General features: G+C 35.9%; 1 protein-coding gene across 4 annotated transcripts in view; it reads left to right on the top strand.

Annotated features, from left to right (window-relative positions):
* Nucleotides 1-18,317, top strand: part of LOC106070421 (uncharacterized) — a 40,206-nt gene that overhangs the window by 8,975 nt on the left and 12,914 nt on the right. For 2 of the 4 annotated variants that reach the window (XM_056008129.1, XM_056008131.1), the window contains exons 2-3: nucleotides 4,388-4,675; nucleotides 16,912-17,104. In XM_056008129.1, the coding sequence (XP_055864104.1) occupies nucleotides 4,465-4,675; nucleotides 16,912-17,104 (404 nt within the window). In that variant the 5' untranslated portion in view covers nucleotides 4,388-4,464. Of the gene's footprint in view, nucleotides 1-3,484; nucleotides 3,554-4,387; nucleotides 4,676-8,789; nucleotides 9,211-16,911; nucleotides 17,105-18,317 lie in introns of those variants that run through there. The other 2 variants (XM_056008130.1, XM_056008132.1) reach the window with 2 other exon arrangements.

Raw genomic sequence — 18,317 nt, 5'->3', positions numbered from 1 at the left:
CCGAAACACACACTTAATTTTGCTTTTATTTTAATAAACGGAACTCATTTTAACTATTAACCTAACAAACTTTTTCTGGCCTGTGAATTAGCATCATTGTTACAATGAAATTTAACGTCCAGCTCTCTCTTTCTGAAGGAGGCGCGGTGGCTGAGCGGTAAAGCATCATTTGGCTTCTGAACCGGGGGTCCCGGGTTCGAATCCTGGTGAAGACTGGGATATTTAATTTTGGGATCTTTGGGCGCCTCTGAGTCCCACCAGCTCTAATGGGTACCTGACATTAGTTGGGGAAAAAGTTAAGGCGGTTGGTCGTTGTGCTGGCCACATGACATCCTTGCTATCCGTAGCCCACAGAAACAGATGACCTTTACATCATCTTCACTATAGACCACAAGGTTCTTAAGGAACTTAATTTTACTTTTACTTACTCTCTTTCTGTTTATGAAGTTTGATGCGGACAGTTTAAGAGATCTCGTGATAGATCAATGATATAGATATGTCAACCATACAGTTCTTTGATCCGTCTCATCTCGCTTTCTATCTTTAGTTTACAAATTCGTAATGAATTTGTTTCCAGAACTACTAAGAAACACAAATAAGTGTGTATGTGTTTGTTGTGTGGGTGTGTGAGGAGGACTGATGTGTGGGCTGTGGCCCTGGTGTGTGGAATCGACTGATAAAAATATAATTGTCGTATGATATCAAGTTTATTTCTTTGGGCTTTTAATAACCTGCTTTTGTACTTAGTTTTAACCTGACATTTTAACTAGGACAAGGGTTCATATGTCAGTATTCATGCCAGCGTGTCAAGACAACATCTCTCTAAATGTCTGAGAATGTTTGAAAGTGTTTGTGCAACCCTTGTAAGACGTCAAAACTTTGCGCGCTCGTCTCGGGAATACTTATGTATTACAACGGTCATACAAGCACACAGTTTCTATGTTCTGGTAGACTGTCACTTGTGAACTCTGACCTTTAATGACACGTGACTGTTTTAGAATGCACATGAAAATCAAACATTATCGCAACAATAAAAACTTATTCAAGAATGTTATGTTTATACGCTTCGGACTTTACTGCGATGACCTTCAGTTCAAACCCATGTCAAGTCTGACTTTAGGGCTAGATTTTAACAATCTAATTTTTATTTACTAAAGACATGCTTAAAAAAAATTAAAATAATTAGTTACTTCTACCAAAAAATTATTTTGAAATAACAAGGGAAATAATTATTGAAAATGTGAAATCTGATTTTTAAAGAGGGTTACTTCCCTTAAATTACTTCACATTTAAGCCCAAAAACTAATTCATTAGTCGTCTTAGAACATTTTTTTTTAAAGATTAATTCCCGTACCTTATAAGTGTAAAGTCCCCTTTCATAACTTGTAATCTATGGGACAGATGATGCAAAAGTCATCTGTTTCTATGGCCCATGGTTAACGAGGGTGTCAAGTGGCCAGCACAACGACACACCGCTTATACTTTGGCCCAACTAATGTAAGGTACCCATTAGAGCTGGGCTGACTCATAGGCGCCCTAAAGATCCTGAAATAAAATATACCAATCTTCACCAGGAATCAAACCCTGACCCCTAGGTTCGGAAGCCAAGCGCTTTACCGCTCAGACACCGCACAGCCTCCCGTACCATAAACTTCTTTTAACTGAATATCAAGTCTGAAGTGTGCGGTAGAACATAGTCTCAAAATGTTCTGTTGTGTTTCTATCTACTCTGGAAGATGTCAAATTTTAGTCAAGACCCACATCAAAACATTCAGTAAGATACCGAAAGTATTTCACTTATGCAGCTTCCGTATTACTGAATGACCCCACTCCCCCCCCCCCCCAAAAAAAAAAAAAAAGAGAGAATAGCTATAAAAAAAATGTTGATCTTTTTATATAAATATATTAATGTCCCCTATTTCAAATAGTTGCGATATCGTAAGAAATTAGTTTTAAATTCTAGATCCAAAAAATAAAAAATAATATCAACATTTCCAGAAGATACTTCAACTAGGACTGTCAACACAATTAGGTTCTCCTGTAATGTCTGGATCCTTATTTTAAGAATTATACACTTTAAAAAATATAAGCCTGTAGAAAGCCGGGGCTTTAATTGTATAAATTAGTTGGGACGCCAATAGCAAGTGTGTTAAGTAGGTCACGTCCAGGTAATTAGCTGACGTCCATCCAGGTAAACGACACGTGTGTTCAGATAGTTTCATATTGTTACGCTACAGTAACAATGAAATGCGAAAAAAAAATGTTACGCCATGTTATCAGTACGTCACTTTGTAAGCAACGGTCGTTTTATAAGATTATCAATTTTAAAACGTCTCATATTTTCTTGGTATGCGCTCTGGACTGTCGTCTCAACTCAACAACATGAAAGACTCATTGATTTTAAATTTTTTCTTTGTAGGCCCAAAAAATGTCATTTTAAAATATTACTTCCTGTTTTTATTACATATATTTTTCTGCGATCTTTTTCGCGAGCTTAAAAGAGGATGACCCACAAGAAGCGTATAAAATATCAATCAGGCACAATTTTAACCTCACTGGCATCGACTGACATCACCAATTCAATATATTAACTTTCACTCAACATAACGAATCTTCTTATCTTATGTATTACAGACTTTACTTTTAAAAAAAAGGATATTTACTTCCTACGCATTTCATATGTAAATGTAGTCATGTATGTTAATCAATGAGCTAAACTCTACCAAGTCGTTGGTTTTCAGGGCTGATTCAGGCAACCCATTCCACTCTATAATGACACTAGGGATAAAGGATCACTTGTATGAATTTGTTCAAGCATATGAAATAAGAAATGCCCCTCTATCTTTGTGTCTTTCTGAGTATTTCATCAGGTTTTGTTTTTCTATTTAAAAATTATGGTTTGTGTTTTATGTATTATAGCTACTTAATTCTTCTGTCCTGAAGTGTCTCTAAGTTTAGTAATTCAACTAATGGTGTTACTCTAATCAAAATGGAATATTCGTTTGTTATAAATCTCACTACTTTAGTTCGTATTTGTTCTAGTTTCTTAATGTTTTCTTGAGTTGAGGAGTCCCAAACAGAGAATACATATTCTAATATTGGCCTAACCAAGGTTAAATAGTATTTTAGTTTTATTTTAATAAACGATAATATCTTGCTTGATTTTTTAATAACTTCATCAATATGGGGATTCCATGGTAACTTTTTATTTATTATTGCTATTTTGAGTTTTTAGTCTGTGTGACTGATTTACCATGAATTAAGTAAGTAGTTTTTATTTTATTTTTTCTTGTTACACTTAATAATAGGAAAGTTTCTGGGTGGAAAGACATACTCCAATTTGATTCCCATTTCTGTAATTCTTCTAATTCGTTTTTTTTTTTTTTGTAAAATTTCAGTATCTTGTGTTGTTTTTAATGTTCTATATATTATGGATTCTATATATTATGTAATCGTCTGCAAATAATCTTGACTTTCGTTCCAGAACTAATGCAATACGGTACGTCATTAATGTAAATTAGAAAAAGTTGAGGGCCAAAGACTATTCTTTGAGGTACATGTGTGTAGAACTATTTTTTTTTTTTATAGTCATATATCATTTTATTTTTTAGTTTCGGCAGCTTGTTTAAAACAATAGACAAGTTAACATTTACATAGTTGCCACAGTTTGATTCTAATAAGTCCCTTACAGTACATTTAACCTTAAGGAATAATGGACATTCCAAATACATGTGTTTCTCATTATCAGCATTTTCAAGACGGCATAATTTACATTTACGGTCATTTGCCCTTTTTCTAACCATGGGGGTCATCCCAAGGATAAGTATATAGCTTATCTCTCTAGCTTTTGGTGGGATATGTTTGCTGTGCAGGTTTTTTTTTTTTTTGATTTTGAATGTATTTTTTATTTTATTTTTGAATAAAAAAAATTATAACCAATTACTTTTATACATTAAAAATATTAATGGTTAACAATACTAGTTGACACTATTGGATTCTATTAAATGTCATATAACGTTATTATGTACCATAGACAGATACAGCTTCAATCTTCTTCTAACAATTGTTGTCCTTGTGAAATCCTGAGGTAATGAATTGTTGTTCTGTGCCATCACCATCGGCAGGAGTCTGGCAGTGTCATGATTGAAGCCTGGGAACTGTTTCTCATGCACGCCAACTATTACTGCTGTATTATTCGCTACCCTTTTCACACAATATTTGTTGACTTCCAAAGTTCTTAAAAGACACAATTTTAAGTTTCAAAAAAACTTTTTAAAATATGATTGTCATTAAAAAAAATTATTTCTCCACTTTAACGTTTAACTTAAACAAATACGCTTTCTATATTATTTATAATCTCCTATGCCCTTTGTTTGTTTTTTTTCAGGTTATGATAAATAGTCCACTTCAAATACCGGACACAAGACACAGCCAACTGTCTCATTTGGTCTACCAGTCTACACAATGAAAGTTGTAGTTTTCATTACAAGTGCGGCCGTGATTATTGGCCTGATCACTTGTCAAAAAACTGCAGACCCTACTATGTCCAACTGCGACTACCTCGTCAACGCTGGTACCAATGCCGCTGGGGTCCAAGAGGTCAGCGTGGGGTCACCTTTTAAAATTTTCACCACAGCGAGGGTACCAGAGGTAACGCCTGGACATCCAATACAAGGTTGGTCATTACAGTGTTTACGTGTTGATGCTGTGTACCCATCTGCTTCGTTTGTCTGTTGTTGTTTTTTTTTTAGTTGTTTTGTTTTGTTTTGTGTTTGTTTGTTTTTTTTAGATGTGTGTGGGAATCTTAGTGAGTTTTATGAAATTAGTTGTTTTTTTTTCAACCGAGACCATAGTTATAGAAGGCCTCAACACTGACCTGTGACGTCGCAAAGTGTGTGCTGTTTAGACCAATAGCACGTTGCCACGTCATAGATCCGACTTCACGACCTCGCTTCAACACTTATTTTGACTCGGTTCATTCTTGAGCTTTTTCATCTTCATTCCCGAACTCTTCTGTTGTTGAAGATCGGGCTCTACATCATCAAGCTCGTGGTCGGCCTTTGGGGCGCCTGCCTTTTGGTTTTAGCCGGTAAATAATCTTTGCTCTTTGGCATTCTTTCGAGGTGACCTGTCCAACGTATACTGTTTTATTTTAATTTTATTTTATTTCCTTCATTATAGAGGTGCTTTAAATAACTTGTATTACTCCTGGTTAGTACCTGTTTTTTATCCCGTTTCATCGTTTATATCACCATTAATTTTTCTAAGGATTTTCCTTACGGAGTATTGAACAGATTTTCTGTTGATTTTGTCAGTGTTCAGGTTTCACTTGCATAAATACTGGTCTTATTGTGCTTTTGTGCATAGCTTTTTTTTTATATACTTTTGTTACAAAGCGTATATCAAGTCACTCTGTCTGTCTGTCTGTCTATCTGTTTGTACACGTTATTTTTCCGACATCTAAACTCGGGCTAAAATGATATTCTGCGCAATTATTTGTATTCCCTGACAACACAAGAATCAATAAAATAACCAATTAGTTAATTAACTACTGATAATTAATTATTTTGTTTGGTTTCGCGAACAAGGGCAAGAAATTGTACTTGACCGAATTAAGGGTATAAGCTAGATTAGTCCCCTTTATAGGTCGCTGCTCTAAATTGAAAGAAACAATATTTAACTATACATAATCTTCTCAAGTCATTATTACCTCACTAGCAGAGTGGTTAGCACATCTGCCCCAGGTGGCGCGAGTCACGAGTTCGATTTCAGGTTTTTCCTTTTTTTTTTTAAATTAATTTTAAAAACCAATTATTGTCAAATCCACCCAGATATTCATTTCTTTCTCCCCCACCAGCACCCCCATTTTTCCAACTGGTCCAGATTGAGAAAGCTAAAAGCATGTAATAGCGCTGAACCAAAATACAAATTACAAAATAAGTAACAACAAAATCCCCTATCTCCTTAACTTATAAAATACAGACGTTACTTAAAAAAAAAAAAGATGATTACGTCCTACGCGTCATGCATCTAGTCATGCATCTAGTCATGCATGTTAACTTAAATTACTCAAATTCTTAGATACCCCGCATATACAAATCGTGACTTGCCGTAAACTTCCGGTACATAAAGTTGCATTTCATCAGACGTCTGTTCCTGGAGACAACATCGTGCCCCAGTTGTTGCTCCAACACGTGATACATACAACCCCAACACGTGATACATACAACCCCAACACGTGATACATACAACCCAAACACGTGATACATACAACCCAAACACGTGATACATACAACCCCAACACGTGATACATACAACCCCAACACGTGATACATACAACCCCAACACGTGATACATACAACCCCAACACGTGATACATACAACCCCAACACGTGATACATACAACCCCAACACGTGATACATACAACCCCAACACGTGATACATACAACCCCAAACACGTGATACATACAACCTCAACACGTGATACATACAACCTCAACACGTGATACATACAACCCCAACACGTGATACATACAACCCCAACACGTGATACATACAAATACAACGGTTAACGAGCAGGGTGTCACGTGGCCAGCACAACGCCCAACTGCCTTTACTTTCCCCAACTTAAGTCAGGTACCCATTAGGGTTGGGTGAACTCGGGGGCGACAGGAGCGTTCAGAAATTTGAGCGCTGGATCCCAGGTTCGCAAGCCAAGCACTTGACCACTCAGCCACTGCGCCCCTTCTAATGCACTATTGTACAAAAAAATCTCGATTTGAATAAGAACATAATCTTTCTATTATCCTAGAACGCACCACTGAACAGACTTGTTCATTTACAATTTATTTTAATTGTGCTGTGTCGTTGGGTGTTCTACTGTTTATAAATGTAAATCTATGTAAAGAATGTTTTTTCAACTCTCAACACAACATCTTTAGATATATGTATGAAATTTGTTAGTCAGTTTTAAAGCTATATAAATGACTACATTTACCTTAACAATACAGTGGTCACACGTCAACGGACTTATTTAAAATACCAGAATTGTATCTGCATTCTTATAAACGAAGTAAAGGACAATAAAATTAAGTGCATTATACAAGGCTTGTCTTCAAGTCCGAATATTAATGGGAAGTGCATTATTTTATGTTGATACCCAGACCCACCTGCGACCTACATATTTTGCCAGCTCGGACATAAGCATTGTCCGCTGGTGGTCGATTTAGATTATCTTTTTGCCGTCTGCGTAAGTCACGATGCTCCCAAGTTCGAAGCCTTCTTGCTGCCATTCCCTGACGTCCTATGTAAGGTTTGGGATAAGATATATCAAGAGAAGATCGTCTCTCGAGACGTAAAATGCCACAGATATCAATCTTCATTTCTGAAATATTTTTGAAACTCGCAAGTTACAATCAGCGTTAGCTGCCTAGTTTTGTTTACATAAACATTTCCTTTTTTGTACAAGACTGTATTGTGTGCCATTGGATTACGCTTGCCGACGTTTTAAGTTTACGATCAATTTTTATGTTATGATTTATAAATGTGTACATGTCCCGTATTGAGAATGCACTTTAAAGTAACGTTGGGCCTATATATCCCGCAAATATATGTAAGAGTTATGTTTTTCAAATTCCTAACATATAAAATTAAATTACAGGATGACGGTCTATGATCTCGGTATTAACCAGTGGAGCGTGACCCATTCCGATGACAAGCCGAAATACAATAAATGTCAGAAAAGGAAGAGGGGGGGGGGCGATGAACGAAAAAAAAGGTGGGGGTGGTGTCCATGTGAAAGTCTGTATACTTCACTATGCTCAGAGCAAGGTGTCCAGGTCTTAACTGTAACCTATTTCTTCCCTTGCAGTGTTCCTGTGTCTTGACAATTAGAAAGTTTGATGTGCTCCTGTCAGCTCTAATGTAAGCCAGGCGACAGACAGAGACACGATTTCTATTTTCGGAAATTAGATGAAAAATGGGGGAAAAAAAATGGCTGAGAAATGAGGGGTGGGGGAGAAGTGGCAAACTAGGATAAAACAGAAGGAAGAGGACCAGAAAGTAACAAAAAAAATTGTTTTAGTCATTTATTTAGAGGTTATGAATAGAAGCGTAATAATAGGCTACGGAAATGATAACAAATGTATTTAAACGAGCAACAGAACATTCCTTCTTTGTAAAGCTGATTGCATATTGTAACAGCCTTTACTTTGCCGTTAATAATAAATGATTCAGAATGAATAATAGATTTTGAAAAGTAAACATTTTTTTTACCACCACCACCCCCATTCCTCCTAGTCCCTCATAACATTATTTTTTTAAATTGATTCTTGTGTTGTCAGGTTAAAGGAATAATTGTGCAAAATTTCAGCTTGATCCAATAATCGGCTGTGTGAGAAATCGCGTGTACAAACTTTTTACCAGACAGACAGAGTCAGTTGAAATAAGCTTTGTAAAAATGAGTTTTAAAAAAAAAGTAATTTAACAATATAAACTGAAAATACTACGGTATTCCTTTGTTTTGGTAACATTTTTGCGCAGACGATGCATTTGGTAAACTAAATCAACAGACACTACATCTGTCAGCATTTAATATTTTTACCTATACAAATAGTTCCCCTTACGTCGACTTCTTTGTTGACCACCTAGCCTCCCCCCTCCTGCTACATATAGCCCTCCCTCTCCTCCCCCCTTTTTTTCTTTCATAGGATTAAGGCGCAGGAAGTTACTGACACAATTTAAAAACACAAGAGAAGAAAAAAAAAACAGTAAAAGACCAAAATAACAGGTAGATCAGTGTAAAAAACGCCAGGTCCCTCTTGTTCGTAGCCCGTTGCCACCTGCAACAACTGGCGGACTGGGAGAAGCAGACGTCCCAGGCATTCATTAGCAGACGGTGTAACAAGAAACATTTTCAGGGAATTATTTTTGGTTAATTCCGATTTTTTTACCTACTCGCCTTCATTGGTGCATATTGTTCCATTGTCGGTGCATATTCGTTACTGTGATCATGTTCTTATCGGCGGCCCTTGGAGTCTGTGTCGTGGCGATGATGGCTGTCACCGTCTCCTCCCAGGGATCGGCGGATCCTACGAGCCACTGTAACTACCTGGTCAATTCCAAGTCGCAATACCAGGAGAATGCGGCGCCCTTTAAACTCTATACTCGCTCTAGGCAGCCTCGAATTACAAGTGGGGAGCCGATAGAAGGTCAGTTCTAGGTTGGGCAAACTCACAATTAGTTGACCATTATGTGGTCATCTGACTTTTGTGTTTGTCCTATTTCGATAAAAATATTAACTCCAGTCTGTGTTTATTTAAACTTGCTGAAATTGAACATTCGATTATTAAAACTTAGAAGTGTTAGAAGTATCGACTGTACTATTAAAGTTGAAATATAAATTTGGGAAATTAAATATTTATCAATTCCTTTTGTCATCTAGTAAATCCGAACCAACAAGGCTTGGTTCTATCTCTTGATGAATTTATTATAAGCTTCTTGGTTAATTGTATTCATAAATATATATAGATGTATTACCAGTTTTTGTTTTCTTTTTGCTTTCTCTTTGGAAAAAAAACTTTGGGGGGGGGGGGGTTAGTTCCTGCCTGTTTTTCATATTTTGTTTAAATTGAATAATTAGACTTTTAGCCCTCTTTTAATTTGGGAACATAACTTTGACTGAATACAGTAGTGAGTAACGAATATATGGACAAGCTATGTTGTTGCTCTTATATATATATATATATTGTTACAAATGACCAGTGACAGGAAGAGGTTAACGTGTGACCCCGACGAGATAACACAGCAGCTGGTGTTCCCTGGAATGTACATGTATAAACAGAGACAGGATGTGACGTGTCCTTACATGTTATTCCAAAAGGTACTAGCAATGTCCTGTGACAGATAGAGGTCACAACTTGTGACCCCGGCAAGATGACACTGCAGCCAATGTTTTCTTGAATCTACATGTATAAACAAAGACAGGATGTGACGTTTCCTTACGTGTTATTCCAGAGGATACTGGCCGTGTTTGTGCAGCTTTGGACAAGCGATTAGGGACTCTATATAAGCCAGAGAGTTAATGTGAAAGTCAGTCGTATGGAGTCGTATGGAGTCGTGAGTGAGCCGTTACAGTCGATACAGACTATGTAAGACGTGTGCGGCTCGATGGAAAAGAAATGTGTACGACTCGATGCAAGTTAACTAGCGTAGAGTTAACTGGAGTGAACTGCTGTCGTTAAAGTCTATACAGCGAACTACAGTGGACTTGAGTCGTTACAGTCGATACAGTCGATGTAAGACGTGTGCGGCTCTGATTCGGTAGACTTTGAGTACGACTTGGTTCAGCTTTGGGAGACCTGGAGCGACACTGGGAAGTGTGTCGTTGGTCTGTTCTGTGGAATACGGCTCGATGCAAGTTAAGAAGAGATGAATAGCAACGAAGTGAAGAGATGAATTGCAACGAAGTGAAGAGATGAATTGCAACGAAGTATAGCTAACTGTAAACTGACAGATATTGTACAGTCTTCTACGCTACATGTTAAAGTAATAAATTGTTAGAGTTAATAGTCATTAAAGTTATATGAAACTGAAAGTTTAGTCGTCAAGTTCTTTGCTGTGTTTTTATTTGTGTGCCAACTAATACATCTAGCCAGAAAATTCAGAAATACGTAACAATATACTAGCCGGGCATTATAACGCTAATTTTAAAGATCTAGAAGGCTCTAATACCCCATCACAAAGTTTGTTTTTTCTAAGGTAAAATCTAGTCAAAAAAATGTTTGGAGATATTGAACACTTTTAGTAATCTCTCAACGAGGAAAGAAAATTGTTGGATTATATCTAAATTTAGATATACTTTAATAATGTAATACATTAGACTAATATACGTTTTTTTCCAACTCAAGATAAAAGGTTAAATAAGACTGACCTTAATGAGACAGATGACTTGACCCATATCTGATAAACTGGGGAAAATTAATTCAAAGGAATATTTCAGGCGGTGAATGGCCTTGTCCGCATCAGAGATGCAAAATATATAGGTCGCAACGGGTCTGCGTTGACACGTAAAATACTGCACTCATCTTTAATCTTTGGGCCCTAAGACAATGCCTTTAAATAGAACAACACAAAACTGTTGGATGGAGAGTTTAAACTTAGACTGAGATCTAATCTAAGTCAAATAAAATTGTCTGAGCTAAATTTAATTGATTTTGTTTTCTGGAGATCCACTATCTCAAATACAGTAAAGAAGAACAGTATTACAAAATTGTGTCCGAAATATAAACATCTCTCAAGCCTTAGGAACATAGTAATGTTGTCTGCATCGTTGAAAGTGGAGGATATTTTTTGCTTGGTTTTAGAAGCATCCGATGTTCCTTCAAAAAACAAATGGCTACTACGTCCTCGCCCAAAGCTTGCAGGGAGGGTGGGGATGGCAGAGGGGAGGGTTCGAACACGGGGCAATTGTAACGATAGATTGAAGCCAGAGATATTGCAGACGTTCATTCAAGACAGAGCTAGAGTGGTAGCCGAATGTTAAAGCGCTTGGCTTCCAAACCCATGGGTTATTAGACAGTTGTCATTGTCTTTGACTTAAACGTTACCTTTAGAATCTGTCAATTACTCGAAAAAAAACTATGGTTTGACCGTTAGAATTGTGTTTGAAATCACCTTAAAATTCACTCATTCGACTCCAAAGTTTCTTTGTACTTTGAATCTGCTTTCAGTGGGAATTCCCGCATTCGACTCCAATGTTTCTTTGTACTTTGAATCTGCTTTCAACGGGTATTCCCGCATTCGACTCCAATGTTTCTTTGTATTTTGAATCTGCTTTCAACGGGTATTCCCGCATTCGACTCCATTGTTTCTTTGTACTTTGAATCTGCTTTCAACGGGTATTCCCGCATTCGACTCCAATGTTTCTTTGTACTTTAAATCTGCTTTCAACGGGTATTCCCGCACTCGACTCCAATGTTTCTTTGTATTCAGTAAAGAGCTGAATAAATAGATAGACGTGTTCATAAACTTTTTGCGCACCGTCTTATGTAGAAATGAGCTGGACTGGAATAGAAGAACTTGAAATAACTAGAAATTTAAAAAAAAAATAAAATACAAAATTTGAATGGTGAAGGCGCTTCACAAAGGATGAACTGATTTTTTAAAGTCTTTTTTTTTCTGTTACTTGTTTTAATGTTTTATTGTTAAAAAACAATATAGTGTCATGTCCATGTATCAAATATTACTCCAAATCTTTTCTTATTTACTTCTTTATATGGAGGGTGCAGCATTAAAAATACAACCAACAACGAGGGGGTTTGTGCTAATGACTTGGCAAAGCTTAAGTCATAGGTTAACAAACATGGCTAGATGCATGACTAGATGCATGACTAGATGCATGACTAGATGCATGGCTAGATGCATCTTTTTTTTTATTAACATGTGTATTATATAAGATAAGATTTGAGTTTAGAATTCATAAGGTTATGACAATCTATCCCCACAATATTGTCAAGTTTCATTTGAATTTTTTTTTCTTTCCAAATCTCTGTGATTGTAATGATTGTTTATGAAATGAATCTCTGTGATTGTAATGATTGTTTATGAAATGTTCCCAACGTTTGGCAAACTGTTACATAACTGTGTGGACGAAATCCTCTAATGGTAATGTTGACACGAAGAGGAAATGGCTTGAGAGGGGAGGTTGGGTGGAGGCGACCGGGGAGGTAACTGAACACGTTCTGAGACACGAACATCCGGGTAATAATAATTTAAGAAACATTATTTTTCTCTCCCCTTGGTCTGGTATGTGCAATATTTTAAACCTTATTATGCAAGCTTGTACAGACCAGATTACAAACTATTGAGACTTTACTAAAATTACTAAGTCTTGCTCTCTTTGGTCTGATAGGTGTGTTCGTAACACTTCTCTATAATTAGCTTTATTTGACTCTAGCACCGGGGTCGGCAACCTGCGGCTCGCGAGCCACATGCGGCTCTTTGGAAGTGAAGCTGTGGCTCTTTAGTTAAACAAGCAAATATTATTTATTTGATCGAATTTTGGTAATCAAGATTATTAACAGCATTTTGTCAAAAGCACTCTACCATCGTCAGTTTAAAGAATTCTTAAACGAAATGGAGACTAATTATTCCGACCTCCTTCTTCCCCCCCCCCCCAAAAAAAAATTGCTATGACTTTCCAAATTTAAGTTGATGAAACGTTTTGCTTTGTGCTTGAATGAAATAAATACATTTCTAGATGAAAAAGGCATTTATCACATCGAATTAGAGAACGACAAATAGTTGCAAAAATTTTATTTTATGATCGATATAACAGAAATGAAATGAGCTGAATCTAAAACTGCAAGGAAAGGGAAACCCAGCCTATGTTTTGGTAAAAGAATTGATTTGTTTTGTAAAAAAAAATGAATTCTTTTTGCAGAAGAAATTCAGAGCGGTCAATTACTTTATTTTGAATGTCTAAAGTAGTATCGTTATAAAACCAATGCAACTTTTGACACGAATTACTTCAGCACTTATACAAAAATCAAAGATGAATTTCTTGACAGATTTGAGCAGTTTGAAACCAACAAAGCCTTTCTAGCATTTCTAGTACATCATCTCAACGCAAAAGTAACGAAATTCATATTCAACAATCTGGAATTGATACTGAATCTCTAGAAATTCAATTACCGGTAATGGATCTAAAAAAGTGAAGCTTTGTGGGGTGAAAAATTTACAGAGTTGAAAAGCAATTTAGAAGTCCAGAAATGTATGTACGTAACGCAACAAAATTGGACAGATTTAAAAGGAATGCCGCGAGTTGATTCGAAGCATGAAATAATATTCCACATTGCTACAGTGAGGTGAAAAAGTTGGCATTTGGATTGCTGACTATCTTTGGATCGACATATTATGTGCAAGCAAGCGTTCTCTTGTATGATTACAATTAACAGTAAAGTAAGAAGCCAAATTACAAATGAAAATTTAGAGTCGTATTTGAAACTAAAAACAAGTTATGAGCCAAATGTATTCTAACTTTCTAAAACCATGCAAGGCAAACGCTCCCATTGAATTGGTTTGCTCAATCGTTTGTTATTGAAGTACTATTTAAAGTTGTAAGTAAATTTTTACTTCTTTAGTTGTTACCGACAAAAAAAGGTATTATCTAATAATGCCATATTTATATTATCTGATGTGTCAAAACTTTTGTCTATCTTGAAAGCACTTTATCAGCAAACGCCAACCTAGATGATGAGGTAGACTTCCGTATTGCACGTGCCAGTGCTGCTTTTGGCAAACTTCAAGGACAAGTGTGGCAACGGAGAGGACTCAGCATATCCACAAAACTGAAAGTCTACAGTGCTGTGGTTCTCCCGTCACTTATTTACATCAGAGTCCTGGATCCTATATTCCGCCACACCAAAAAATTAAACTCCTTCCACCTACGCTGACTAAGGAGTATCCATAATGTGCGTTGGTCCGACCATATACCAGACACAGAAATCTTAAAGCTGTCCAACATGGCGACAGTGAAAAGGTTCCAACTTCGATGGGCGAGACATGTGGTCAGCATGCCAGACAATCGCCTTCCCAAACGACTTCTGTACGGGGAGTTGTGTGCATGAAAGCGCTCCCAGGGAGGTCAATACAAGCGCTATAAAGACACTCTCAAGAGCTCCTTCAAGGAATGCGATATCGACTTTCATGGCTGGGAAGCACTAGCTCTCAATCGCTCCTCATGGCATGAAGCTGTGAGTCTCGGAGTCTCAAGATTTGAAGCAAGAAGAGTGGCAAGAGTGAAAGAGCGCCGAACCAAGAAAAAGCTGAGAGAATAAGCAGGCCTACTGCAACTGACCAAACCTACCCATGCCACGTAAAGCCGGCTTTTTAAAGCGAGGATTGGACTTTACAGTCATCTTCGAGTCCATAGGAAATGAGAAATGGGCTCATCTTCGATTACGAAGGCGGAGCTGTATATATATATATGATTTGTTGTGAAAAACACTACTTATATATGAATTTTTTTTTCAACAAAAATTTTTTTGTGTGAGTACTAGTTGGCAAGAAAAAAAATTGTGGCTCTTTTTAAACTTTGAAATTTTGTAAATTGTAATTTTTGGCTCTTCCGACTCAAAAGGTTGCCGACCCCTGCTCTAGCAGACAGGATTTCCACCTTGATGATGAGGAAGTAGTTTTCCAAATCTCAAGGGAGGAAATCAAAAATTGTCTTTAAAAGGGAGACAACAAAAGAAACAATATAAAAGTTTAAATGCCTATGTTCGCATAAGTGTGTACACACATAGATGTGTATGCATGTTCGATAGAAAATAATATAAAGAACTGGGGTAATGTAGCAAAGCTCAAAGGAAACAACCATAAGCAATGTAGACAAAGTGGAAAAAAAATGTGACTACGATGTTTAAAATGTTTTAATATCATTTAAGTTTCTACTTTCACTCTTTGATTGTTTCTATTTAATTACCTAATGTTGACATTCTCACCACATATATTTTAAGAATTAAATTTCAAAAATATTCATTATATGCTATTGGAAAAAAATAACGCCATATACAAAGCAATTTAAAACGTTCAAATATTATGACAACCTAAATGTAACTATATGCATTGCTATGTTTTGCAATCATTGTACTTTAAAATATAACTTCTTCATTTGTACGCTTACTAATAAAATATGCACCTTTTTTTTATTAAAAAAAAAAAAAAAAAAAAAAAGAGGCCAATAGCCCAAAAAAGAGGCAATGCCCAAAAAAGAGTCAAAGAAAAGAGGCAAAGGCCCAAGAATTCCTAGGATGTAAACAGCTCGACAACTGAAGTCAAAAGCTAAAAAGCTGAGGTATCCTAAAAAAAAAAAAAAGAAAAAAAAAATAAATAAATAATAATTAGCTTTATTTAATCCAACTACCGTACTAAACACGATGACCTCTGCTTTATTAATCACACTATTTCTTTTTATTCATATCTTCTGACGTCTGCTGTAGATTTCTCCTTTGGTGTCCCTTTGCTTCAATAAAAAAACAGGGGGCAGTTTCCCTGGTTAAGGCTATATGCCGTGCTGAATAAAATATGAAGAGAGAAAGAGCGTGTGTGTGTGTGTAATAGAGAGACAGAGAATGAGTGAAAGAGAGTGGGAAAGAGAGAGAAAGAAATTGAGAATAGAGTGAGAGAAAGAGAGAGTGTTAGAGACAGAATGACAGAGAGGAGCGGGGGGATGAGGCAGTGAAATGAAAGAAATGAATGAGAGAGGGTAAAGAGCATGAGAGAGATCAAACAGAAAGAATAAAGGAGATGGAAGAAAGAGTTAATTCACAAATGAACATAATGCATTATGGTACTCTGGATACATTTTAAAATGTACCGAACCCGTTGTCTTCAAAACACTCAGCTGGACTGCTGGTAGGCCAAATATTGGAAGCAAACTCTAGCTGATAATAAATATGCTAAATTATTTTTATGTGTAACATATTTACTTATAGTTGTGTTTGTGTGTGTGTGTGTGTGTGTGTGTGTGTTAATGTACAAAAAAGCATTTGCTCACATCAGATCGTTTGGTTGGATGAAGATTTTATTGCTGATAAATTTATAATTATATATTTGACGGTTACATTCCCTGGGTTATTGCCCATGTGCACATTCTAAAGTATGCTAGAACATACTGGTTCAAGTATCCTTCTTCCATAGTGCCATTTGAGCATGGAATGGGTTGCCTGAATCAGCCAGGGAAACCAGTGACAGAGCTTATTAAGTCACTGATTGACATGCATGACTAGATTGACACAGTGATACGCGCTGGACGTAATTATCTTCTCTTTCGATGTAACGTCTGTTGCTTATAAGATAAGAATCCTGTGAATTTCATTGATTGCATATTGTGTTGTTTTCCTTTGCAGTGACTATTGGCCCGTTCAGTCAACACCTGAACTTTTTCAACTTCACGGACTTTATACTATACGCCACTCCCTCCAATACGGCCAACCTGGAGATTGAGTTCATAGGGACCCCAAACCCTCACGTGGGGGTCTTTCAGATGTTTGACCAGTGGCGGGCCGGTGCAGGTGGTTTGAGCTGTAACCCAAGGTCAAGGTAAGTATTCAACCTTAGTTGTTGAATGTTTCGACCAGATCCATAGATTTTAAAAGAGGAAAGAACTAATGTAGACCAACAAATACAAGCATCTCTTAGCTTTCTACTTTGAAATTATATTATCAGCAAAAAATATTGAGACATTAAATTTAGAAACTATTAGTGAAAGGACTTGGAAGGCAAAAAAAAACCAATAACATTGCTTGGAAACCATAACATTGCTTGGAAACCATAACATTGCTTGGAAACCATAACATTGCTTGGAAACCATAACATTGCTTGGAAACCATAACATTGCTTGGAAACCATAACATTGCTTGGAAGTAATAATAGAACAAGAAAAACATAACAAGTAATAGACAAAAAAAAATCGTATCTAAGAGAAAGAACCGCAAATAGCTGTCATTTATCAGAAAATTTCAGGGCTTAGCTCCCTTTATGCTATATATATTTATATTATATATATATATAAATATATATATATATATATATATATATATATATATATATATATATATATATATATATATAACTAAATTAATTTATTAGTACGAAATGATTAAATAATTGGTTAATTTTTGGATTGATTCTTCTATTCATCTTTTATTATCGACTATGAATAATTATGCAAAATTTCAGCTTGATCCGAGAATGTGGGAGATCGAAACATATCGAAAGTGATAATGAGAATATTTCCATTATATATATATATATATATATATATATATATATATATATATATATATATATAAGAAGTATATATATATACTGTGCTTTTTTGGTAAAAAAAAAATTGGTGCCGGTACTCAGTGATTAGATGCCGGTACTTAGTGATGGATCGCCTAACTTTTAACTACTAATAAATTAATAATACATGTTAAAATACAAGATAAGTAATAATTTTTTCCCTTACATTGAAAAGGCGCCGGTACCCCGTACCGGTGCGTACCGTCACAAAAAAAGCCCTGTATATAATATATATATATATATATATATATATATATATATATATATATATATATTTAAATCTCTCATTAAGTAGAATTTATTCCCCTTTTTTCAAAATTAAATAAAATAATTAATCAGCAACACTTCATTTACTAATTTTTTATTGATTCATGTCTTGTCAGGTTCAGTAAATAATGAAACAAATATGCCCCTTAAAACCTTCTATAAATGTACAGATTATTCTTGCTACGACAATTTCCTAAAT

Source organism: Biomphalaria glabrata, chromosome 13, assembly GCF_947242115.1.
Source record: "Biomphalaria glabrata chromosome 13, xgBioGlab47.1, whole genome shotgun sequence".
Lineage (NCBI taxonomy): Eukaryota > Metazoa > Mollusca > Gastropoda > Planorbidae > Biomphalaria > Biomphalaria glabrata.
This window is presented reverse-complemented; position numbering and strand designations above follow the sequence as displayed.